This window comes from Fonsecaea nubica (genome assembly GCF_001646965.1).
Source record: "Fonsecaea nubica strain CBS 269.64 chromosome Unknown Scaff35, whole genome shotgun sequence".
Lineage (NCBI taxonomy): Eukaryota > Fungi > Ascomycota > Eurotiomycetes > Chaetothyriales > Herpotrichiellaceae > Fonsecaea > Fonsecaea nubica.
In genome coordinates, this window is record NW_019173708.1 from 243,934 (window position 1) to 267,168 (window position 23,235).

Genomic DNA, 23,235 nt, shown 5'->3' on the forward strand with positions numbered 1-23,235 from the left:
AAAAGTACAAGTAGCCTCGTACATGGTTTGATCCCCATCCCACAAGTGCCCAAATCACCACAAAATGCCCAAATCACCGCTTATTGCCCAAATCACCGCCTGGCCTCCCCCCTTACCACCAGCAACACGTGTGCTCCGTCTCAAACTTCCATCACAAGACTTCGGTCCAGTTCCCGGCCCTCCTGTCGAGCTTGAGGATGACATCCGGGATACTTCCATCGTCGATCAGAGAATCCCGAGCATGTCGCCGATTATACTCCATACGCCCAGCGAGAGATCGCTTCTTGTATTGCGCCTGCGACGAGAATTCCGTCCCCGAATTGCCCCGAAGAAGCCCAGCGGCGAAGATGTTATTGTTTTGCCCGTCTCTCAGCGTGGCCGGGTTCGAGCCAGATACAACGCCGGCATTGGAGGGATAGAGCTGACATTGGATGGTGGCTGCAGGGACGAACTGCCACAGGTTGCAGTCAATCCCGGTGTTGGCCGCGAGCAGGAAGGCGCTGTGATAGGATTGACAGACTCGGGCGCAGTCGTCCGGCGTCGTTGGAGCAGAAGTCAAACCGAAAACCGGTGTCGCGATGGAATAAACTGGCGTAATTTGGACCCCCGACTGAACGTTCTGGAATGAGGCTCCGCAAGACGCGTACCAGATGTTGTCGCGGTTCACGTTGATCGTGGCAGGCCCTGTCCCACTGGCGCCGTTGTAGTACACCCCGATAAAGGTCAAGTGGTAGTTGTTGTTGGTGCAAAGACCCAAGTCGGCACCAGGAGCCAGGAGATAGGTTGCGTCCACCACATTCGGCACTGGTTGACCAGTGAGGAGTCTTGCGGTTCGAACGCCACTGCCCACAATCTTGGCTGGGGACTGTCCACCAGCCAAGCTTGGTGAGCCACCATTGTTGACCCTGCTGTAAAGAGAGCAGATCCTGGTGGTTGAGGCCCAGTAAGCAACAAGGCATGATCCAGGTCCAGCGGCCGAGCAAGCGTCCATACAGCTCTCGAGAGAGAAATATTGCCCGGGCATGTTAGTAACCGTTCCACCCGTGCTGCCCGCATTCATCCAGCATTCGACCTCATAAACACTTGGGAAGCTGTTCAGCTGCACCTTTTGGTAGTTATAGGCACCAGTCGTTACGGGCAGTGGCTGGCTAACCGCCGGACTGACATTGACCCCAGAGCACAAGGTGCCCACAGCTGCCTGCGCGACGGAACTGAGTGCGACTGGCACCGCTAGAGCTGAGTAGTTCGGAGGGGGTGGTGGGGCGTAGGTGGTCGTTACACTGGTTGGGCTGCCTCCGGGACTACTGCTACTGGCCGCGGGAGTAGTGGTCGTAGCTGGGGCAGTTGAACTACTGACTGTGGAGGGCGGCGACAATGTAGTCGTCGTCGAAGCTGTCGTGGCTTGCGCAGTAGTCGTGGATGGTGCCGAGGACGGCGCGACGGATGTCGTCGACGAGGATGCTACAGAAATTGAAGTCAGTAAACCTGAGGCAGAAGTGGAAAACGACGATACACTAGAGGCAGTTGTAGAAAAGGGAGTAGAAGTACTAATTTGTCCCGTCGAGCTCGTCGCGGTCGACGTGGTAACGCTGGAGGTGGTTGATCCGGTCGACCCCGTACTGGCAGAGCCTGAGGCCGTGCCGGCGGTCGAGCTCGTGGAGCCTGTACCAGCGACACTCGTAGTGCTGGAAGTACTTGATGTTGTCGAACCCGTAGAAGAAGAACTCGTCCCAGCGCTGCCTGTTGTTGTAGTAGATGTCCCCACAGCCGAGGTAGTAGCTGTCGAGCTTGTGCTCGAGGTAGTTGGGCCCGAGTTGGCACTTGAGGATGCGGTGCTGCCCGAGCTCGAACTGGCCGCATTGGTCGTGGTAGAACCTGTGGCACCGGTAGTCGTTGTTGCAGCACTTGTAGAAGTTGTGGAGCTCGATGCTGGAGGCGAAGAAGATGGAGAATTTGATGTCGTGACTTGATTGACAGAGGTCGTTGACGTGGTTCCCGGAGAGTTCGCAGATGTTCCAGAAGACGAGGAAGCTAATTCATCGAACCACGTTAGCCAATATTCACAGCAATCATCCAGTAAGAAAGTCAATACGCAGGTACAATGCTCTTCTGTCCTTTCTACCACAGGATATGTCGTAGGATTGGCCCGAAGATTGAGGTGTGACGCATAGCCAGGGCGTGCTCAGCCAACAACTGATGACAAACATCTCATAGTGGTGTCGTTACAAGAGCTTCGAACCTGGAAATCAGGAGGAAAGCCATCGTTGATCACCGCACTAGGACTTCGTATAGTTGGGCCTCAAGAAGTAGCTCAGAAAGCCCAAAAGGAATCGCCCTTCAGGGGGACCAGAACAAGAAGAGTCGGAGAGGGGATGGATGACAGAATTAGATGGAGAATGACATTTGACGCACCCATGGATGATGTTCTCGAACTGCCCGGTGAGGATGCAGGGGTGGTAATCGATCTAGACGAGCTTGACGCCGTCGTTGTCGAGGATGGCCCGGCATTGGTGGTAACGCCGCCTGCAGCAGAGGAAGCTGGAGAGGTGGTAGGTGCTGATGAGACCGTGGTGCTCCCACCCGTTGATGTTGTCCCAGCTGAAGCACTGCTGAGGGTCGCAGTACCAGTGGCACTCGTGCTCGGATTAGAAATTGATGAAACAACTGTCGTTGGTACAGCTGCCGAAGACGTGGTAACTAAGGTGACAAGAATTGACGATGTAGTGCCAGGTGGTCCAGAGGTCATCAACGTGGTAGACGAAGGCGCAGTCGTCGGGAGCACAGTCGTACCAGCAGGAGTGCTGCTTGAGGTATCCAAGGTTGAGGATGGACCGGGGAGAGAGGTAGAAGGACTAGAAGAACTTGTGGACGCTACAATGAAAGACGTACCAGAGCTTACAACAGAGCTGGCACTAGTCGTGCCACCAATGGCAGTGGATGTAGCGGCATTACTCGTTGTAGGAGACCCTACAATAGAGGTTTGAGTTGTTCCTTGTGCTGTTGTCGGCACCGGAGTGGTGACCAGAGTGCTTGTAGTCATAGAGCTCGGGCTTGAAGAAGTCGTCGGTACTGGATTCGTCGTCGGTACCGGGTTTGTTGTCGTAGGGTTGATTACAGCAGTACTTGTCGACGCGGAGCTTGCTGCTAATGAACTTGTGCTTGATTGCCCGAGTGTAGTGGCTGGAGACGAAGTAGCACCAGCTGTCGTAGCTGCATTTGTCGAAGATGTAGTACCAGCTACCGGCACTGAGGACGATGTAGTTGGTACCACAGGGTTGCTGCTTGAGGACAGGGATGTAGTACTTGGACTGGGGATGACAGTGGATGAGGAAGGAGAGGAAGACACTATACCTGCTGAAGTCGTCGAGCTGGGATTGCTCGTACTCTGGACTGCACTAGAGGAAGGCAATACCGAGCTACCCGGGTTTGTACTTTGGCTGCCAGGGGATGTATAGCTTGGTCCACCTGTGGTGCCGCCGGTGGTCACAACAGGTGTCGTTGGGACTACAGCAGTCGTGCTGGATTGCACCAGAACACTCGTAGAGCTTGACCGGCTAGTGGCAGCACTTGAACTTGACTGTGCAGGGGCAACACTTGTCGAGCTGGATTGCGCAGGCCCTACGTTTGTTGAGCTCGTCATTATCGACGCAGATGATGGAGAGCTAGTGGACGCGGGTCCCGTAGTCACCGGCGGCGCACTTGAGGTGGTTGAAACCACGGGAGGTTGGCTGGTCTCTGACAGGGAGCTTGTTACGACTGGTGGTGAACTTGACGAAGGAGAAGGGGTACCTGATGACTTGCTCGAGGATGGGGGTTCAGGTGTTGTCGTGGCCGATGTCGGACTCTCCGAATCAGGAGTTGTAGTCGTGGTCAGTTCAGGAGTTGTAGTGGCGTCGGGGGTTGTCGTCTCCTCAGGAGTTGTCGTTGCATCGGGAGTTGTCGTCTCCTCGGGGGTTGTAGTCGCCTCAGGGGTTGTTGACGTGTCAGGAGTCGTGGTCGCTTCAGGAGTTGTAGTCGCCTCGGGGGTTGTAGTCGCTTCAGCAGTTGTAGTCGTCTCGGGGGTCGTCGTCGGCACATCTGATGAAGTTGGAGTGCTGGAAGAGCTGGTCGTTGATGAGGTAGTAGCGTCCGGATCCCGAAAAGGGACGGGGCAAGCACTAGCAACAATGCCGCCCAAGGTGACGTTGTAGCAATCAGGCTGAGGAGGAGACGGAAATCCAGCCCACACTTTGTTATCACCACAGCGATAGAAGGTGGCAGCACCTTGGTCGGCCGAATTCCAGTTCAAAATACCATCAACAAAAGAAAACACTGTGGTGACATTGTTGGTATCGGGATCAGGCGTTATGAGGGCGAAAGAGTCAATGGTGTTGCGGCCAACCACATCGGTACCATTTGTTAGTTGACCGCGTTGTAGAAAATACCTGACGGCAACGTCACATGCATTGCTGGAGCCGCCCTCATCCCCCGAAAGCAGCTCAGAAGCTTGGGCGCCTGAGTTCTGTCTCTTCACCTTCGCTCCACCCAGACCGGCAACTGCAATGCCTACAATGACCGCTGATGATGATGGGAGATCTGTTACCGTTCCCGATGGCAGTCCCTCGCCAAGAACCAGTGGTGGCTGCGTAATCGGGATGAGAATGGTGTTTCCCTGCGCATCGATCGATGTAGAAGTCAGGACTGGTGGCGGGGTCGGTGTCGTAACAGGAGGAGGAATAGGCGTGAATTCCGCGGTAGAAGTTGATGAAGTCCCCGAAGCTGTCGTGGTCAAAGTCACGGTGGAAGTTATCGAAACGGACGTCGATGGCGAGGAAGCAGCAGTTCCAGTTGTGGTAACCGGTCCATCACTCACACTGCTAGAGCTGCTAGGGCTGCCAGTGCTGGTAGAGCCGGAAGAGCTGCTAAACGGAGTCTTCGTCGTGGTTGAAGAGCTCACAACGTTCGTGATAGTGGAGATGATGGTCGTGGTAATGTATGTGTTTGTAATGTACGTCGTCGGGGCATTTTGAATCGTAACCGTATCACCGTTACCAAAGAGATTCACAATCTGCGAGGCTGACTGAAAGAAAGAGCTGTAGTAGCCTGGTTGTACAACGACGATGCTGGTGACGGATGGCACTGGACAAGGTCCGCTGGGTCCGTAAGTGACTGTGGCCAGAGCCTGGGCATTCGCTGCTGCAAATCGCAGAGCCAGAGAGGAGAAAAGGAGTGACGTTGACGGCCACATGGCGGGCCAGCGTGTTGCTTTCTTTTTTGTGCCGTATTCTGTGAACAACAAGACTGAAAACAGGATTGATAAGAAATGGAGGACTGCAGAACTCCAAACCAAACGAGTGACTGTCAATGAGAAAAAGGTCAAGGAAGAATAGCAGAGGTGGTTGGCTTTTGAGGAATCACGCCCTGGAAGACGCGAGACCACAACAACACAGCCAGAATGCTGCATTCCATCCCGGCTCCCCTATCGACCACAATGCACGGGCCTGCGATGGCAGAAATCAAGCATTCAAGGTGTGCCCGTGTGGAATGCAGAAGACCATCCTTGAGGATATGCCGAGATAAGCTTCCCTGGCGCATTCCACACGGAGTGAAGGTACGCCACTGGGTCATTCTGGGCAGGGTGGAATGATGGCAATTAGCTGCCAATCCCATAGTCCAGATCAGATTCCAGTGTACTTATGGAAAACATGGTAATAGTGGCCTGAGAGACCTCAAATGGCCAGCACGGTGCTTCTTATCGGCAAAGATCAAGACACAAAGCTCAAGTACAGTGTAGCAACGAGAAAAAAAGGTTAATCAGAGATGGGTCGAAGGTCCCTAAGTCAGCGACCTCCGAGAAAGACACCTACCTCACTCGAGGCCTCAGTGAGACAGAACTCGATCCGCTTCGCATTGCACATGGTATCCTTCAGCATCACAGATAGTCCACGGAGATTGATCAAGAGATAGAGAGAGCAAACTTGTGAGTATAACTAGGGTGAGGGTACTCTTGTTCTCTCGTTCTGGGTCAGCATTGGGGGTTTCAGGTGGTGAAGGGATATTTACCGAGTACTGGATCGGGTATGTGTGGCTTGTTGTTTGTGCCTGGCACGTGCCTGGCACGCCTTGTTGGTCCATCAGAACAAAGTTGGCAAGCTAGTCCTCTTATGGCAATTGACGTCATCCATTTCTGGCTCCCCCATTCTGGCGTCTGCGAGTCTTCAGCCAAGTCGCTCATTTACTCAATCAAGGCTTGACTGCGATATGCACGACCCATGCTCAACGGTGATGCGGGCCTCAGATCCAGCAGATCAAGGTAACCTTCCCTGATTTTCACTCCCCGGACCTTCCGCCAGTGTCACTCGTTTCCATGAGTACAATCCCGCGCTTCGCAACGCATCGTCTTTCGTTTCTCTCCTCTTCGCTGTCCGGGATCGCGTGCTACTACTGTGTTCATGTTGGTGTTCTTCTTAAGGGTGCAGCAGGCTAAATGACTTGTGCGAGCGCAATATTCTGAGAAGGATAAGACGGTATTGTTTGTGGGTGTACCTCTACCTCAATCAATTTCAACTGTGGCTAACTGGAGCAGGTTATCACACTGAAAAGGCAACCTAGTAGCCATGGCTTTGCGCCTCCTCCTTGCGACCTCTTTTGTCCTATTTCAAGCCTCCGCAGTGCCGACTCAGGTGGTCCCAGAAGGGAAAGCATTGATCACACCTGCACCCACTCGCACATTAGCAGTGTACGGATCATACGCAGGGGCGAGGCGAAACATCGTGAGTGATCTGGAGTCAGAGCTGGACTCATATGTGAACTCGGTGTTCAGCGAGTTGGGAACGGCTATACCCTCATACGTCTCCAATGGGCTCCTACCCAATCTACAGAACCTTCCCACGGGCAGTGCTGTTATGAGCTCGGTGGGTGTGAGCAGCTCGGATCTGGTTGCCACACCTACACAAGTGTTGAACATCCCTGGGTATGGGAATTGGACTTCGTCTGGTTGGAATCTGCGGATACACGGGAATGTGTTCAAGCAACCAAATATTTCCAATGCTACGGTAGACCGCCTCGCCAACTTTTTCCTGATCGACACGAGCATTGAGGATCTTCCTCCATCACAGCAGGCCCAGGCCCGCAACCTCACCCGGGAGATATACGTGGTTCAGCAAGGGAATCAAACCGTCACAATGGACATTCTCCCTGGACCCGAGTTTGGCACCAATGGACAGCCTGGAGGAGGTGGTGGCGTGACTCCCGCTGGTGGAGAGCAGGTTATCACCCTCCCCGACCCAACCACTCCCGAGGGCGACTTTGATGTTTTCATTCCAATAGACAACAACTCGTTCACGTTGGCTTCGGGAACTGGCGATGTCCCACCACAAAGGTTGAATGTTTACGCCCAGGGCACTGACACAGGGAATGCCACCTCATACCTCGTCTCCGACCAAGGATTGACCATCATCTCCGACATTGATGACATCCTTCGCGTGACAAAGATCTACGAGCCCAAGGAAGGTCTACTCAACTCTTTTGCTCGTCCGTTTACACCTTGGATGAACATGCCAGACATCTACCGTAACTGGTCTGTCAGTCTGCCCAACATGCATTTCCACTACCTCACAACCACCCCGGAGCAAATCACGCGCAACTACATGCAGTTCATCTACGACACTTATCCAGGTAAGCGATATTTCCGCCTCTGTTGATTGGGATCTCACCTGTCAATCCAGGTGGTAGCTTCGACACCCGACCCCTTAACTTCAGCGACGTCTCTGCCACTCTGTCCATCCGAAAATTCCTCCTAGACAAGATCTTTCAGAGTTTCCCGCGTCGCAAATTCATCCTCGTGGCGGATACAAGCAACTCAGATGTCATGCGCGATTATCCCGAGTTGGCGACACAGTACCCCGGCCAAGTCCAATGCATTTTCCTTCGCAATACGTCCTCTACAGACCCAGGAGATAAGTTTCCTTACAACACCGAAGGCTTCAAGAACCTCAACCAGCAGAGCTACATGTTCTTCCGGGTGCCGGACGACCTGGCTGGACTTGATATTGTGAATGGACAGTGTCTGAATGCGACCATTCCACAGAATCTCACGTTCGGGTACCAGGGACTGCCATTCGGGCTAACCACGGGCGATGGAGAGAGTGGGGTCAGTCGACTACTCGCTGGCCGTGGTTTGTTCGAAAGGATTGGTGTTGTGTTAGTGTCTGTGCTATGTGTGATTTCTCTTCAAGTCTTATAATCCTAACGAAGGTACGATTATTGTTCACGTGGCGTTTGACGACAGAGGGTAACGCCAATGTATAACGTGAAATTGTGGAGTCGGGGGTTGGAAGCTACACATCTTGTACCCTAAAAAAGTATTGATAACGAACAAGCGCTGTACAATCTTTTCTCGTTGTAAGATTTATCACGCAACGCAGACCTCATACTCATAACCTTCAGGGTGTGTGGCAGCTAAGATGAAATCCTCCGCGGTACATACCATGGCATGAAGAGGACGGCTGGAGTTCAGTCCCACACACCCTACACCGACGTGCGAGGGACGGGCCATCGTGGGGTACCCAGGCACCAGATATCTAAGATACCTTGATCCCTAGTTGTTCTGTTGAGGCGTACGGAGTATAATCCGTCCCCTGGTGACGAGGGAGCGGGAGGGACAGAGGGAGTATGTGTGTCTCAAAACGTCATTATTGCATCGTTGACTCTTCTCTCCGCCCCTCCTCATAAAGTAATGCCGTACAATGCGAATGCCATGCCATGCAAATGAACGAGCAATATGATCACAGCGGAGGATCCTGAGATGATGGGGATTGAGTGAGCTAGTGGTGCATGCGTTCATATATGTACTGGGTATATCCTAAGAAAAGTGCCCTGTGCCATGTTTCGCACACTTTTCTTCCATCGAAACCGCAACACAAACACTAGTAGTAAAGCTCTGTTGAAAACCCTCTCTCGACGACCGAATCACCAAGTCTTCCAGGTCCGTTCCATCATGGCTGCGGTCAAGACGTCGCATCTGCCCAATGAAGACCTGCAGGCCAGCAAGCTCTTCGACGTGTCGCACGTCGTCGCGGTCGTGACGGGCGGGGGCACGGGCATCGGTTTGATGATCGCCCAGACGCTGCAGTCCAACGGGGCAAAAGTCTACATCACGGGCCGGCGACAGGAGGCGCTCGACGCCGTGGTCAAGCAGTACAGCAACGGACCGGGCAGTATCCATGCGTTGCCCGGCGACATCACCAAGAAGGAAGAGTGCGTGCGGCTTGCGGACGAGGTGGCCAAGCAGGAGTCCGGCGGTGTTCACTTGCTGGTGAATAACGCCGGCATCGCTCGTGACGACCACACAAAGTTCTCCGCCGCAGGAAAGCCGGACACGAAATCTGCCGAGAGCATTTCGCAGCACATGCTGAAATCCGAGGTCGACGATTGGCAGGAGACGTTCTTGACAAACATCACGGCCCAGTTCTTCATGTCTGCCGCATTTGTAAGTGTTTTCAGCCTTCTTCGCAAATCCCGGGGAAACAATATCAGGATACGAACTCGAATGTTGAGTCGGCACAAGGCCTTCCCATCCTTCACAATGCCTCACTGTTGCCGGGGAGAGGATCGTGTCGCTAACACAACTCGTCAGCTTCCACTTCTCAGCAAAGGCCGCGACGTAACCCCTGGCTACACCAGCAGCATCGTCAACGTCACCAGCATCAGCGGCCTCATGAAAGGTTCGAGCAACGGACAGTTCGCCTATGCCAGCAGCAAAGCCGGGTTCATCCACCTGACGCGCATGTTGGCAAGCACGCTGGCCGAGACGAAAGTGCGCGTGAACCAGATTGCCCCGGGCATTTTCCCGAGCGAGATGACGACTGGTGAAAGCGACGAGACTCAGAAGAGCGAACTGAGTTCTGAGATCAGCAATCCTGCAGGTGAGTTGCGCCTACGATTCTGAGAAGTGACTGCTTGTCCAAATAAAGACATCACTCAAAGCACGGACTCCCGCTTCGATTATCACGACGAGTTGACGGAACTTGACTGACTGAAATCCCAACCGCGTTAGGTCGAGGGGGCGGCGATGCGGACATGGCAGCGACCATCCTGTACTTGGTTGGCAAGGGTGGACTGTTCCTGAACAACCAGCTTCTCCACCCTGATGGCGGTCAAATGCTGATTGCGCCGGCGGCGATTTAATCTGATGGATCGACTCCAAACCGAGCAGCATGGTATGAAAAGGGTGGAAAGCCAGAGCCAGAGCCAGCTCTGTCATGACAAGAACAGCAGTAGCCTAGTGCAGAGATGGTCTCAGAAGTCAATGCATCTTGTCCATGTTCGTAAAACTCCAATGATAGAATGTGAGATCCATAGGAAGTAGGGTTGGCGGAGAATAAGAAGAACAGAAAGTGAGGCTTGTCTCTGGTTGGACAGACTCACAGCCTTGTCTTGGCGTCATAATTGGTAGTTCCTCAGCCTTGTTCGGCTCAACCAATTTTATTCGCTCTTGACGTCCGACATACCAAGTAGATAAGTCGTCCACTCCATTGATCACCCTGTGCTTTGGACGATATTGCCCTAGAGGCACTGTCTCAACTCCTCTGCAAAAAAACATATATGCCCTTGTCGACGCCCAATCATGATGCGGGACTAGACAATCTCATGTCACCGAGCGCTCTGTCTCCTCCAGCAGCCTGGCCCTTTTGACAGTGACGATATGGTACTGGCACCAATCTCACCAGGCAAAGGGACATGAGGCTGCAATATTGAGTTCGACGCCCTCCCAAAATGCCGACTCTGCACCCTCTGCACAATCAAGTCTCCTCGACCCTCCAAACACGGCACAACATCCCCGTCAACCCGCAATGGCTCGACACATTCCTCACGTCGCGGGGGCCGAACCCGCCGCCCCTCCCGGCCCTCGTATCGACCGCGCACTTCCGCATCCTGGCCAGCGACATCACGACCACGGTGTCGCCGACAAGCCCTGGGGAGGCCTTCCCGGAAGACATCAGCGACGTCAACGTCAAAGAACGACGACTCCCAGGCACGGTCATCGCCCAGGTCCTCGACGTTCTGGACGTGGGCAGCAGCAAGTGGAGCCAGGTCGAGGCGATCGAGCGGGTCGAGCGGGGCGAGGAGGTCCGCGGACGCGAAGTCATCAGGACGGTCCACGGCCTCGGGAGTGACAATAACAACGACGGCGATGCCCTCGGCGGAGTCAACGGCACCGCCGCTCCAATTCCGTCGTCCGCGAGCAAACCCCTCAGCGTCGGCCCGCACAAGCTCCTCGTCCAAGACGCCCGCGGCACCAAAGTGCTGGCCTTCGAGCTGGTCAAGGTCCCCAAGATCGGGCTGTTTACACCCGCATCGGCGGCCCTCCCAGCTTCAGCGCGCAATCAATCCGGCGGCGGCACGGCACCGACGATCTCCATCGAAGACCCCGGACTGTTGATCGGGTGCAAAGTCCTCCTCAGGCCGGATACGGTCGTGAGGCGAGGCATGGTCTTGCTGACGCCCGAGACCTGCGTGGTGCTCGGTGGCAAGGTCGAGGCCTGGGACAGGAAATGGAAGGAGGACAGGAAACAGAGATTGATCGCGCTGGTGAGGGAGGAAAATGCCGCTCGGGGTGGTGGTTAACGAGGGGGGTGGGTGAACGAGAAATAGAAAGGACGGGGGTGACAGATGAAAGAACTCATTTTTTACTCGGCTTTCTTTTTCACTTTGAAAAATTGAGAATTCTCAACGGGTATTGTTTGGTATTCTACCATATCTACAAACAACCATGCGGGCAAAGAATACATGCTATTGCGCTCTCGATAACCCAACGATTCAGCTCCGGCGGCGATTCACAAGCCGGATCTTGACAACGAAGGCACAACAAAAAGCTCTCTCCCATCCTTTCTTACAAAGCTTCACCAGCAATTTCCAACTTCCACGGCGCAAGCATCTTCGCCTTGAGAAAGTCCTCCGTCCTGCCGGTCCCTTCGTACGCCCTCGCCAAATCCTCCGGGGTGAGATTGCCGCCCGGCGGGATCTGTCTCTCCGCATTGAGTACCGCCATCTCGGCAGCGTAAGCACCGTCGTCCGCGTCGCCCACTGCTTGCGCAAGTTCAAGCCAGCCTTGCGGCTGCCCTGGTGCAAGCATGACCGCGTTGAGCGCATCTGCAACCACCGCAACTTCGTCGACTTGATCGGCGGAGGTTTCCCGATGCCGACACCCGACGATGCCAGCAAGGACTGTACTGACGCGAATCTTGTCCAGCACACCGATCTCGTCCCCACGCCTCAAGGCCTTGAGGTCCTCCTCGACAGCTTCCAGCACATCTTCATCGTTGTCCAACAGTCCAGTGACGGCGAGCAAAGCGACAGCCTGGACATGTCCCGGATGGTTCTCAATCACGTCAAACAGCTGCGATCTTGCCGCCTCCTTCTCCTCGTTGCCACCTTTTGCCCACAGGACCTGGGCCAGCATACAGACAACGTCTGGTTCGCGATCGGATTCCTGAAGCGCCACTTCGAACATTTTGATCGAGCTTTCGATCTGCTTTAAGTGACTGTGTGCAAGGCCTGCCGTCAGTTGCGCTGAAAGTCGCCATTTTCGGCGAGCTTCTGCATGTGAAGGACCAAGATCACCCGGTTCACCGGAAAGATCAAGCGCCGTCTGCGCATTGGAAATTGCTTCATCGTACTCGCCACATGCAAGCTGTGCCCGGGCGAGATCTGCCTTTGCCTGGGCAAACCTGACCAGGTATTGGTCTGACTCAGACTTTTCGTATTCGGCTTCTGCAGCGTCGCAGACTTCCTGCAAGATCTCGACACCTGTAGAATGATCGCCTGTACGCTCCGCAAACAGAGCCATCAAATGACTTGCAATCATGTCGCTAGGCTCCTGGGCATGAAATTGGCGCAAGGCGAAGAGCGGCTTCAACAGAGCAGCGACCTCCTGCGACCGAGAAGGATCCTTGAGCAAATGGTCAAATGCGGACAGCGCATAGTGGCGTTTTGCAGGCAGGACATAGGAATCCGCAATCTCGAAAGCGTGCCTGAATAGACCTCTCGCTTCATTTAGGCTTCCAAACAATGTCGCCAGAAACCCTTGACCGATCCACGCCTCTGCGTATTCCGGATCCTCTGATTGCGCGCGCGTGAAAGCTTCACCGGCGAGCTGAGCATCGTTGTTCAACAAATAGAGCACTCCAAGATTCGTCCACGTCCACGCGTTCTTCTCGTTAAGATGAAGACTTCGCACAAATGAATGCTGCGAGACCTTGGGGCTAAGTGTCATAGTCGCCACGCCCAATGCATTCCAGAAGTCCGCGTTGCCTGCTTCCAGCTCGATGGCTCGTTTGAAGCATGTCATGGACGCTTTGAGGAATCTGCGAGGTCTCTTTCCCTGTAGACTGAGGGATGCACCGCCCGAAACGTGCGTCTGGTACTCTGCCCAGCCGAGATTGTACCACGAAACAGCTTGGGCGAGTTGGTCGGACGAGCAAGCATGGATAGCGCGTTTCTGCGCCAGGATTGCGGCTACGAGATATTTGTCTGCGTTATCCGTAGGATTGGCAGAGTCGACGGCGGCCGCGAGAAATTCGAAATCAACCTTGTCAATATCTGTGAGAGTGTTGAAGTCGTCTTGGAGGGAGATTTGCAGCAAATCAGACACCGTTTGTACGTCTACCGATTTCGCATACAGCTTGACATGTCCAAGGACAGAGCAAGCATCGCCAACACATTTCCACAGATTGAACACGTCCGTCCCCTCCGCTGCGATATGACTCGCCAACTCAATCGCAGAGGAGGCAAGTTTTGCCGCCTCGCCAAACATACCCAGTGCAACCTTTGCCCAAGCACTCTCGGAAATTGTCTGGAGCAACGCGATAAGCACTCCAAATTCCTTTGGTTTCAGAGCCAGGATCTCTCGGTATGCAGCAATGGCTTCGTCATAGGATCCCATCTCTCGTTGAACATTGGCAAGCATGTATTTGGCGAACCATGTCTCTTCGGGCGACAGACCATGCTCAATGCTCGCAGCTTTGGCAAAAGCCCGTGTGGCAGCGACATGTCTCCCTGCATTGTGGTAGCTCTCACCGAGTCCGACCCAGGAGTGGTAATCGTCTGGCGTAATTCTCAGTGCCTGCTGGAAGGAAAGGATCGCCTGCGAATAATGCTGTTTGTTCATCTGCACCACGCCCAGCGCCGTGAAGGGCCAACTATGAGCTTTCTTCTTCGACCCGGGGGCTGGCCTGGCTTTACCTGACGTAACAACGCGTTGGGCGACCAATTCGACGAGATCCCATTCTGCGTTGTCCGCAAAAGCCTTTGCGAGGCGGTGAGCGGCCTCGAGCTCTGAGGTGGAGAGCTCGAATGCTTTCTGCAAGGCGACTCGGGCTCGTGCTTTGCTTTTGCCATAGTCTTGGAAATAGATCCCCAGCAGTGTATATGCGGGGGCGTAGCTAGGGTCCGCTTTGATGGACGCGATGAGAAACTGATAAGGCCCTGATTTGGATTTTCGGGCGGCGGCGGAATTGTCAATGTGCCAGTAACAGTACGCAATTCGGTAGAGCGTGATGGCTTTCATGGTCAAGTTGTGCTGCTTCTCCGATTCGACCGCTGTGAGCACCTCCTGAAGCTCTTGCAAGCCTTCTTTGAGCTGTCCATTATGAGCTCGGCACCAAGCAAGCTCGATCTTGATCCTGGCATTATCTGGATCACGCTCGGCTGCTTGGAGAAAGAATTTGACTGCCTCAGCATAATCTTCATCGTCCTCGTATATCAAGCCAACACCCATCAAAGCAGCAGTAAGCTTGGGTTTACGCCGGAGAATGTCCTCGAACAATGTCTTCGCTTCGGGATGATGTCGTGGAGACTGGAATGTGATCAAGGCATTTGCAAGAATGAGGTTGACGCCGTCGAGGCTGTTTTGCAAGTCTATGGCGTAGCGCCGTTGAGCATCCAAGTGCAACTTCTGCGCCTTTCGTCCTATGTCGACAGTGCTCTCCCACTCTTTCAAGCCGAGATAGACATGTGCCACGATTCGGTGGCCAAGCAAGGATTCTGGACAGCGTTCAATGCCTTCATTCATCAAAATGAGTTGGTCGGCTTCACTCAGTCTCTGTGGGGTTTCTTCGCCCTCCTTCTCTTCAACTGGCAGATATGGAAATGGCGAGGCATCACTGTCGAGAAAGCCACGTAGAACCTTAGTCAAGCCGTCATCTGGGAAGAAGCCAATATACTCGCGAAAGATGTTGACATCCCAGTCTTGCAGCTCCTCTGCATCAACCCACTCAAGGGCGACCTTCCAGGCCAGGTGAAACGGGTGTTTGATGATGACCATGCCATTCGCCATATTCAACACCTTATCCCGTTGGTCCGGCTTAGATTCCTGCGGCAAGACGAGCAGATTGTCGAACATGCGCTGAAAGAGTTTCTCCTCGAGGTCATGGCGAGCGTCATCATCCCTTGTCCAGTCAATGAGAGCTGCATACTTTTCTTCGACCTGGAATCTGCTTATAGCCTCGCATCTAACTTGTCGGGTCACCTGGTCAATCTTTGCTCCTAGCCGTGTCCTTCTTTCTCCAATCTGCGTGTTGATCCACTCCTTCTCTTCAGCCTCCGCCGACTCTAGGATGCGCTGATACGTCAAACCGGGTTGTAAGACACGGCCTTCGAGTGTTGGGTAGAGGCTGGAGGTCGGTAGAATGAGTTCGAGCGCACGTCGGTACTGTGATCGGCTCCCATGCTTTTTGGCAAACAGTTCGTATTTGTCGATAACGTTCTGACATTGCCCTTTGTCATCTTGCTGAGCATATATCTCTGCTAACCTGAAGGCCACATCATGGTATTGATCCAATTTGGCTTTCCCTTGTTTTTCGTAGAGGGTCACCAGCCCTTTGTAGGCCTGGACATCATCGGGCTTGACGGTGGTAGCTTTGTGCAGAGACTTCGCTGCGGCTTCCAAATCTCCAAGTTTCTCTCTTGCGAACCCGAGGAAGAGTAAGGTGGTGTAGTTCTTGTCGTCTTGCTTGAGCAAATCTTCGGCCTGATCAGCGGCTTTGGCGAATTGACTAGCATCCAAGGATGCCTTGACGGCTTTCAAAGCAGCCTTGGACGAAGCCATTGTGAATTATTTGGTGACCCAACACTCTCCACGCTGCGAGTTAACAAGAAATCAAGTTTGTCTCGCGCCAGTCAGTGTGGACGCGAACAATCTGGCCAAGCCAGTTTGCGCTTACTGCCTCACCTGACGCAGGAGGTCTCTAAACCGATTTTACCCCTTTCCCGTGAGGGGACCGTCTTTCCCATACTGGTAACTTGACCTGATAGTAGAGTCTTCCCCGAACTGCTTGTCCGTGATTGTGAACGACAAGGTTGAGCAAGATGAAATCATGGGGACCGTCACGTGTGAGAATGATCTCATGTAAATTATGCTCCACCGAAGACTTGGCTACGGAGAAATATTTGACGCTTTTGTGCTCATCTCATTTCAGCCATGCTCGATACTCCGGCACTCCCTTTGCACTTGAGGTCGAGCCTTTCACTTGGTCGTTTTCACAAAGCTTACGTTGGGACTGCGGTCTACTAGACTGAGGGCAGCCATGTCTACATCTGGGAGTTTCAAAGCAATGGGTCATCAACCCCTTGTCCAATCATTGACTCACATGCACAACGACTCTGAGATTCCATTCCACGTACTCGGAGCTTCATGGTCTAAGGAAGCCTCTTGTGCTTGCGTGCTCCACTTGGCTGGACAACTCCTGGAACAGCTTATGCAAATGGAGGCTGTCTCATTACAGTCTTTGATTCTGTCTTCCGGTCTAGCCATGGAGTGAATATCGTCCAAGGCTCAAGTTCTTTCGCTTACACAACAAGGAACAAATCGTGGCTGTCCTATGTGACCTCAGTTCGATGTGATGAGACTTGGTCTTTCAGGGAGAAATAGACGAAGACGACGGCCCTTCGAAGAGGAGAACCCTTACTGGATCAGGTATCGATGACAAAGTAAGTTAGATGAGCAACCGGTTACAGATTCCAAACTTGGGTTGACCCTGGTTGCTAAACCTGCTCATCATTTACAACATACCTCGATTCGACAAATTCCTAGCTCTTCCTCAAGCCAAAGCCTCTCGGAAACATTTTCAGTGCCTATACTGCAGGGTTGCGAACCTAAAAAGAGCTCGGAGAGATTTTTCATATCTGTCCGATCTGGCGTCGGAGAGTATGTACCTGCAGAAATAGACGATTAAAAGGATATTGAGGTCTTAAAGGCTCAGACAGCCAACAGGACTGACATCTTTCCGACTCTTTTCGCCGGAAGTGGGCTGTCTATGTCTTCGATAACCAGGCTCTACACTGAACAATCCATTGAAGTACCAAACTTACTGTCTTTCTGGCCTCGCTTCTGATAGCACAACATGGATCCCCAGCAATTTGAGAAGATGTTTTCTCAAGCCGATTCTATCATGGGCCCATTCGCAGAAGAGCTCCTCCGGAGGGCGAACTTCCCACCCGAGGGTAATTCCCGCCTCATTGTCCTTGATCAGGCGTGCGGGAGCGGCGTCGTTTCCTCTCACCTCATGTCACGGCTCTCCGCAGAAAACAAGTCCAGACTTGACCTCACATGCGCTGATATCTCAGACGCCATGATCTCAAATGTATCAAGGCGTGTCGAGGTCTCTGGCTGGAACAATGTGTCTGTAACAAAAGCGGATGCCATGGTGCGCCATGCCCTTTCTATTGAAATGACTAGGACTGATACGGAGGCTGGCAGGATACAAAGTTTCCCTCTTCGCACTTTACGCATATATTCTTCAACTTCGGGCCTCAAATCCTACCCATTCCTCTTGCTGGCATTAAGGAGTGCCACCGCATTTTACAGCCAGGTGGAACTCTGAGCTGCAGTACCTGGCAAGAAGTTCCGTGGTTCGCAGACTACCGTGCAGGTATCGCGAGGGATCCGGTTTTGCCCCCCTTCCCATCGGACGAAGCTCTTCGACACGCGTTCTCTGAGGCACCAGAACGTTGGGACAGTATTGCTGACGTCAAGTCACATCTGAAAGAATATGGCTTTTGCGACGTCGAAGCTCAAGTGGCGGAGAACACTACGACCATGACCGTCGCAGAGGTCGAAGCCATGCTGCCATACTCCCTGGTCATGATGATTGAGAAGTTTTGGAAGAACCAAGGTTCTTTGAAGACAGAGGAGGAGTTTGGACAGGCCAAGGAGAGTGCACGACGGAGCGTCCTGGATTACATGAAGGAAAAGTATCGGTCTGGCCCGGTTGTGTGGAAGTGGGTGGGCATCGTTGCCAAGGGTCGGAAAGGCTGAAGGGGCCTCGTACTCACAAAGATGTCCAGGGAAGAAGATGGATTGTCGTGCCTCTTATGATGTACATCCCCTCGGTCTGGTAGCCTTAGTGGACAATAGCTGTTCTCTAACCCCAAAGTCCAATACAATAGATTGATCGCCTGCACTAGGGTGTTATTGAACAGGACATAACGGCTGTTCCTTTGGCTTACGTACAACGATATCAAAAGGGAGTGCAACGAGAAGCGATGACAGCCAGGGTACTGTTCTGAGGGGAGGACAACTTGAGCGATAGTCACGAGCCCAAGGGCTGACTTGTTGGTCCAGTGGACGTGTCCAACACATGCCCGGCAATCTAACACTTTGTAACATGTGTGGATCGCCTCGACAAGGGTGAGGAAAGTTTCAGACGTTTGCAAGCGCAAAGGAGCATGAAACTGGAGAAACGTGTGAAGTATGCATAAGTGTCGACATGAAATGTACCACCTATCCGGTGTCTTTCTTTGCCACGGTTCTGCTAGAAACCTCGATGCCCGCCAGATTATGAGGTATGTTTTAGAAATTCCCTTCGGGTTTTCAGCAATCATTTTCATTTGCCTTTCGCTGCGTTTCGAGACGGGAATTCGATAAAAGTGCTATCTTCGTGCACGTGGACTGATGTCACTCGAGTCCCCTTTTCCGTATAGTAACTGATGGTAATGACAGGCTTCTCGTCACTCGGGTCCTTGGCCGAGGAGTGAGGTTTGGAACCCCTAGGTCGTCAGTCTTGTGGTTAGCCGTGGTACGGTGCATCTAACACTGGCAAGTAACCTAGACAAGTGGGATGGTACTGTATTTTGGCATTCTGGACATTTGGGTACTAGCCTCTGAAGTCAGCACAAGGTTGCTCGAGAGGTCTGGTGTGTGACAGGACTGTTCCACTGACCTTGTCCTCCATCGCATTGGTTACTACATCCGTAGCTTTCTGAAAGGACTCTGGAAGAGACTGTTTTGTTGTAGAACCCAAAAACTTGATCAGAAGAGGGGCAGTTCTCTGCATTTCTAAGATAAAGGACGGTTGGGACTGAGAAGGATAATTGCGAACTTCTGCTGAAGAACAGTGGTCGGTGTGACTATGTAGAGTTGAGAACAGGATAGTAGTGTACTCTCACGAGGATGTCTGAAGACACACGATCCCGTCACACAAACAAAATTTCATCGTGTGACACGTCGATGAATCAAACAACCGTGATACATGTCTTGCGGCTGAAATGGGCCAGGATCGGTGGCCGTGGTGATGCAATGAAGGTGAACAGCCTTGCTAGCGTTTAGTGATAGATGAACGTGAACCAATATGTCGAAGCACACAAGACGCGAGAGCACTGCTCTCCTACTCCAGACCTGCCGAATAGTCTTGCTACCCCCACGATTGTGCTTTTCGGCGCGTAGCACAGTCTCCCTGGTTTGTCGAGATAGAGAAGGTGCTGCCGACGAACAACTGATCACGAGCTGCTGATGCCACGCCTGGCGAATGAGTGCCTCGACGGAGTGTGGGTGCACAAACCTGTGTGTCACTTTGGGGCATTGCTCAGTTGCAGCTGCTGCATGAGTCCAATGCGATTTTCGAGCTGCGGGACAGGTAGACAGCGGTTTGATAGGGTGAATAATTGGCTCCATATTGGTACCTCGACAAACCCAGGTTGATTGTATCCACAACACGAGCAGCAAATTGAAGACCTCCCTGCAATAAGATGCAATCGTTTAGGGCGCCGTTCTTCAGCGGGTTACAAAACAAGGGTTCCCAACCCTTTGGTGCAACATACCTGTCCAGAAAATAGGAGCGCTGACTTCACGTGGGATGAGGCAGTTGCAGCAGCGAGAGCGCCTGCGCCTCAGCCCTAGACATCTCTCATATCGCAATACACATCCTCGCAACATATATCAGGAAGAGAGGGAGTAGAGGAAGTAGAGGAAGCCGTTCACTAGTCGAAGGTGTTGTTGTGGTCACCGAAGATGAAGCCGAAAAGGGGTAGCTTGGCCTTTGGAGAACACGTGACAACCTCCTCTTCCCTTTCCAGAGTGTAGAGCACATCAGAACAAGGAAGCAGCTTTTCTTCATTAATTTTTCGTAGCTGAGCCAAACCCGGCTACTCAGTTGTTCCCCAGTCAGAGTTGTGCGATGCTGCTTGTCGATGCTGAAGCTTCAGCCCCGCCATCAGAACTCTGGGTGGCTTTGGTGGCATTTCATACGTTGCCTCAAGGGGAGAGGGGTTGATTGGTCTTCAAGATACAATTTTACGGTGAAGGCGAGCCGCAGCAGAACCAGTTCTGTCGCTCTTTCCTAGCCTTGTCACCCGACCGCATTTCTTTCTAGACAGTACCATGATGGTATTGACCGTTCCACGGACGATACGGGCCCAACTGCATTCCCGATCTCTGTCTCCCATCCTACACTGGAATCAACTGGCTGCTCCTCGAATCACCAGGCGAGTCGAACGGGTGTGTATGGCAAGGTCTGCACGGAGCATGTCTATTCAGCCCCGCACCTTTCCGACCGACGGCTTCGTCACCCTCCCAAAACATGAAAAGTTCGAGGAGGAGAGACTCATTGGCTACAAAGCAGAAAAGTTCTATCCCGTTCGACTGGGTGAGGTCTTTGAGGCGAGGTACCAGGTTGTCGCAAAGCTGGGCTTTGGCACCGCCTCCACTGTCTGGCTCTGCCGGGATCTGCAGTAAGTCAACATTCTTATCCTGTGTTTCCGTGGCATTCTGCTAACTCCAATCGAGTGAAAACGCCCTGGTCACTCTCAAGGTCTGCATCATCGGAGAGGATGCTACACAAGAGTTGGTGATTTCTCGCCATATCAAATCCATCGACACGGATCACCCTGGTAAGGGAAAGCTGCGTGTATCGCTGGACGACTTCCATATCAGAGGACCTTGTGGATCTCACCAATGTCTCGTTTTCGAGACACTCGGCCCTACCTTGACCAGTCTGCGAGATTTGTTTGATGATAGGGCTCTTCCAAAGAAACTTTTGCAGAAATTCTTGTTCGTAATTGTGACGGCCTTGGACTTCATGCACCAGGCGGGGGTGGTACATACAGGTCTGTCCCCATATCTGGACACATCCACAGCGTGTTGGCAGCTAAGGAGGATCCTAGATCTATCGCCCAACAACATCCTTGTCGGCACCAACGCCATCGCAGTGTCTAAGGTCGAGCAGGCCGAACAAGATAGCCCGTCGCCGCGGAAGATTCTAGCGGATCGCACCATCCATCTTTCCTATGACATGCCAACGACCTACGAAGCGCCGGTTATTACCGATTTCGGCGCTGCTCGCTTGGGGGAACCGGAGCAGAAGCACTCTGGCGACGTCATGCCAGGTGTTTATCGAGCGCCTGAGATTATTGCTGGGACAGAATGGGACTCGAAGATCGACATCTGGTCCGTTGGAGTCATGGTGCGCATAATAGCACCCGGAAAGTTCATTTCACATGTCGCAATTGACACTTCTTTAGATTTGGAGCCTGTTCGAAAGCCGAAATCTCTTCTATGCCGTCAAGGACGGCCATCTCAACGACGAGCTCCACTTTGCTGAAATGGTCTCTCTCATGGGACCTCCGCCAATGGAGTTTTTGCTTCGCTGCGATCGAAGTCGTCAGTACTGGGATTCAGAAGGTAAGGACGCACGGTTCCAGAGCTGAGAGTCTCTATTTTTCTTGGAAGAGCCTCACTAACGGACAAAGGTAACTGGATTGCTGAGACGCCGATTCCCGACCAGACTCTTGAGTCGCGTGAGACACGTCTGGAGGGCGAGGACAGAGAACTGCTTCTCGCTCTCGCTCGCAAGATTTTTCGTTGGCTTCCGGAGGAGAGGCCGTCAGCACAGGATCTCTACGATGATGATTTTCTTACTCAGTTTATGCACGAGGACGAGCCAGGCGCTTCTTGAGCACCAGAAGTTCGTGGTGCTGTGGGGACGCAGCCTTTCGCGCGTGAAAGTCATATCGCTGGCCAAGGTCTGACAAGGAAAATTACAAGCACGCCACACCCTGGATGGCATCCTCACTTTTGGCGACGCTTGGTCGGATACTAGAGTCGATGAAAGCGGAGACGATCTCGCATGCAATGGGAAACTTATGACATCCTTCCAACCAACGATTTTGGGCCTCGAAACCATAATCACCAGGACAAGCCTCGCTGCTGCTCCAGGACCGGATTCTCTGACGCTCGATCAACGACGTCAAGGGATACAAAGACTGCCTACTGACCGATGAGGGCGGGAGGCATGCTGGAGGTACACGTGCAGTGGACAGAGCCGTCTTGCGCAAGAGAGAGTCTCTCAGCACTTTAACAGGGCAGACTCATCCCGCAAAGCAGAGAAAGAGTGAAGGCAACCTCCAAATACCCCATGCTGGAAGTATCGGATGGCAGACCGGGAGAGTTATTCGTGAGGAAAAGGGAAAGATGCATGTACTATATGTAGATGGTGTAGGGAATGCTAGTACCACAGGGCACGAGGCTGTTTATTTTCGCGAGGGGAGGGTGTTCTCGACGTCGACATCCAAAGACCCCAAAACATGGAATTGCACGTCTGGATAGAAGGTTCGTCCCCCGCCGAGGCTTGTGAGGCTAGAATTCAATAATATGGAGACCAGCTTTAAAGGCCATTTTTGGTGCCACCTGCGGATGGGCAACTGGCAAGTCATGCTTCGTCATCATGCAGAGCGAATCACCAGCATCGTCCTTTATCCCCGATCCAAACGTTCGGGTATATGCTCCTTCGGAAAGTTGAAGGCCATTACATCCCACGATCACCTTTCCGTGTCCATCAGCCATGAGGTAGACCTGAGTTCCGGAAGCTTGCATTCTCTGTCTCATCACTGCCGTTGACGCCGCACTGCCTCTACAAAAGTCGGCGTTGAACAACAATTCGATTCCCCTCACCACCTGTTCGTACCGCATGCTCCCGCAGCACA

General features: G+C 53.0%; 9 protein-coding genes across 9 annotated transcripts; 6 read left to right on the forward strand and 3 right to left on the reverse strand.

Moving 5' to 3' along the window:
* Positions 1–151: 151 nt before the first annotated feature.
* AYO20_05878 (hypothetical protein) lies at positions 152–2,262 on the reverse strand (the record flags this gene model as incomplete). Its single annotated transcript, XM_022644169.1, has 4 exons — positions 152–1,230; positions 1,358–1,461; positions 1,549–2,031; positions 2,240–2,262. The coding sequence occupies 4 exons, from the start codon at positions 2,260–2,262 to the stop codon at positions 152–154; spliced, it is 1,689 nt and encodes a 562-aa protein (XP_022499929.1).
* Positions 2,263–2,414: 152 nt separating this feature from the next.
* AYO20_05879 (hypothetical protein) lies at positions 2,415–2,916 on the forward strand (the record flags this gene model as incomplete). The annotated part of the gene is made up of 2 exons (XM_022644170.1): positions 2,415–2,843; positions 2,893–2,916. The coding sequence occupies 2 exons, from the start codon at positions 2,415–2,417 to the stop codon at positions 2,914–2,916; spliced, it is 453 nt and encodes a 150-aa protein (XP_022499930.1).
* A 32-nt stretch (positions 2,917–2,948) lies between these two features.
* On the reverse strand, positions 2,949–5,227 carry AYO20_05880 (hypothetical protein; the record flags this gene model as incomplete). Its single annotated transcript, XM_022644171.1, has 2 exons — positions 2,949–3,385; positions 3,433–5,227. 2 exons carry the CDS (start codon positions 5,225–5,227, stop codon positions 2,949–2,951), a joined length of 2,232 nt encoding a protein of 743 aa, XP_022499931.1.
* A 1,369-nt stretch (positions 5,228–6,596) lies between these two features.
* On the forward strand, positions 6,597–8,276 carry AYO20_05881 (hypothetical protein; the record flags this gene model as incomplete). Its single annotated transcript, XM_022644172.1, has 3 exons — positions 6,597–7,656; positions 7,707–8,131; positions 8,217–8,276. 3 exons carry the CDS (start codon positions 6,597–6,599, stop codon positions 8,274–8,276), a joined length of 1,545 nt encoding a protein of 514 aa, XP_022499932.1.
* A 701-nt stretch (positions 8,277–8,977) lies between these two features.
* Positions 8,978–10,167, forward strand: AYO20_05882 (hypothetical protein; the record flags this gene model as incomplete). Its single annotated transcript, XM_022644173.1, has 3 exons — positions 8,978–9,469; positions 9,617–9,905; positions 10,037–10,167. 3 exons carry the CDS (start codon positions 8,978–8,980, stop codon positions 10,165–10,167), a joined length of 912 nt encoding a protein of 303 aa, XP_022499933.1.
* Positions 10,168–10,755: 588 nt separating this feature from the next.
* On the forward strand, positions 10,756–11,607 carry AYO20_05883 (hypothetical protein; the record flags this gene model as incomplete). Its single annotated transcript, XM_022644174.1, has 1 exon — positions 10,756–11,607. The coding sequence occupies one exon, from the start codon at positions 10,756–10,758 to the stop codon at positions 11,605–11,607; it is 852 nt and encodes a 283-aa protein (XP_022499934.1).
* Positions 11,608–11,872: 265 nt separating this feature from the next.
* AYO20_05884 (hypothetical protein) lies at positions 11,873–16,087 on the reverse strand (the record flags this gene model as incomplete). Its single annotated transcript, XM_022644175.1, has 1 exon — positions 11,873–16,087. One exon carries the CDS (start codon positions 16,085–16,087, stop codon positions 11,873–11,875), a length of 4,215 nt encoding a protein of 1,404 aa, XP_022499935.1.
* A 1,294-nt stretch (positions 16,088–17,381) lies between these two features.
* On the forward strand, positions 17,382–18,295 carry AYO20_05885 (hypothetical protein; the record flags this gene model as incomplete). Its single annotated transcript, XM_022644176.1, has 2 exons — positions 17,382–17,684; positions 17,738–18,295. The coding sequence occupies 2 exons, from the start codon at positions 17,382–17,384 to the stop codon at positions 18,293–18,295; spliced, it is 861 nt and encodes a 286-aa protein (XP_022499936.1).
* A 2,484-nt stretch (positions 18,296–20,779) lies between these two features.
* On the forward strand, positions 20,780–22,208 carry AYO20_05886 (hypothetical protein; the record flags this gene model as incomplete). Its single annotated transcript, XM_022644177.1, has 4 exons — positions 20,780–20,985; positions 21,041–21,716; positions 21,775–21,934; positions 22,003–22,208. The coding sequence occupies 4 exons, from the start codon at positions 20,780–20,782 to the stop codon at positions 22,206–22,208; spliced, it is 1,248 nt and encodes a 415-aa protein (XP_022499937.1).
* Between the last annotated feature and the right edge of the window lie 1,027 nt (positions 22,209–23,235).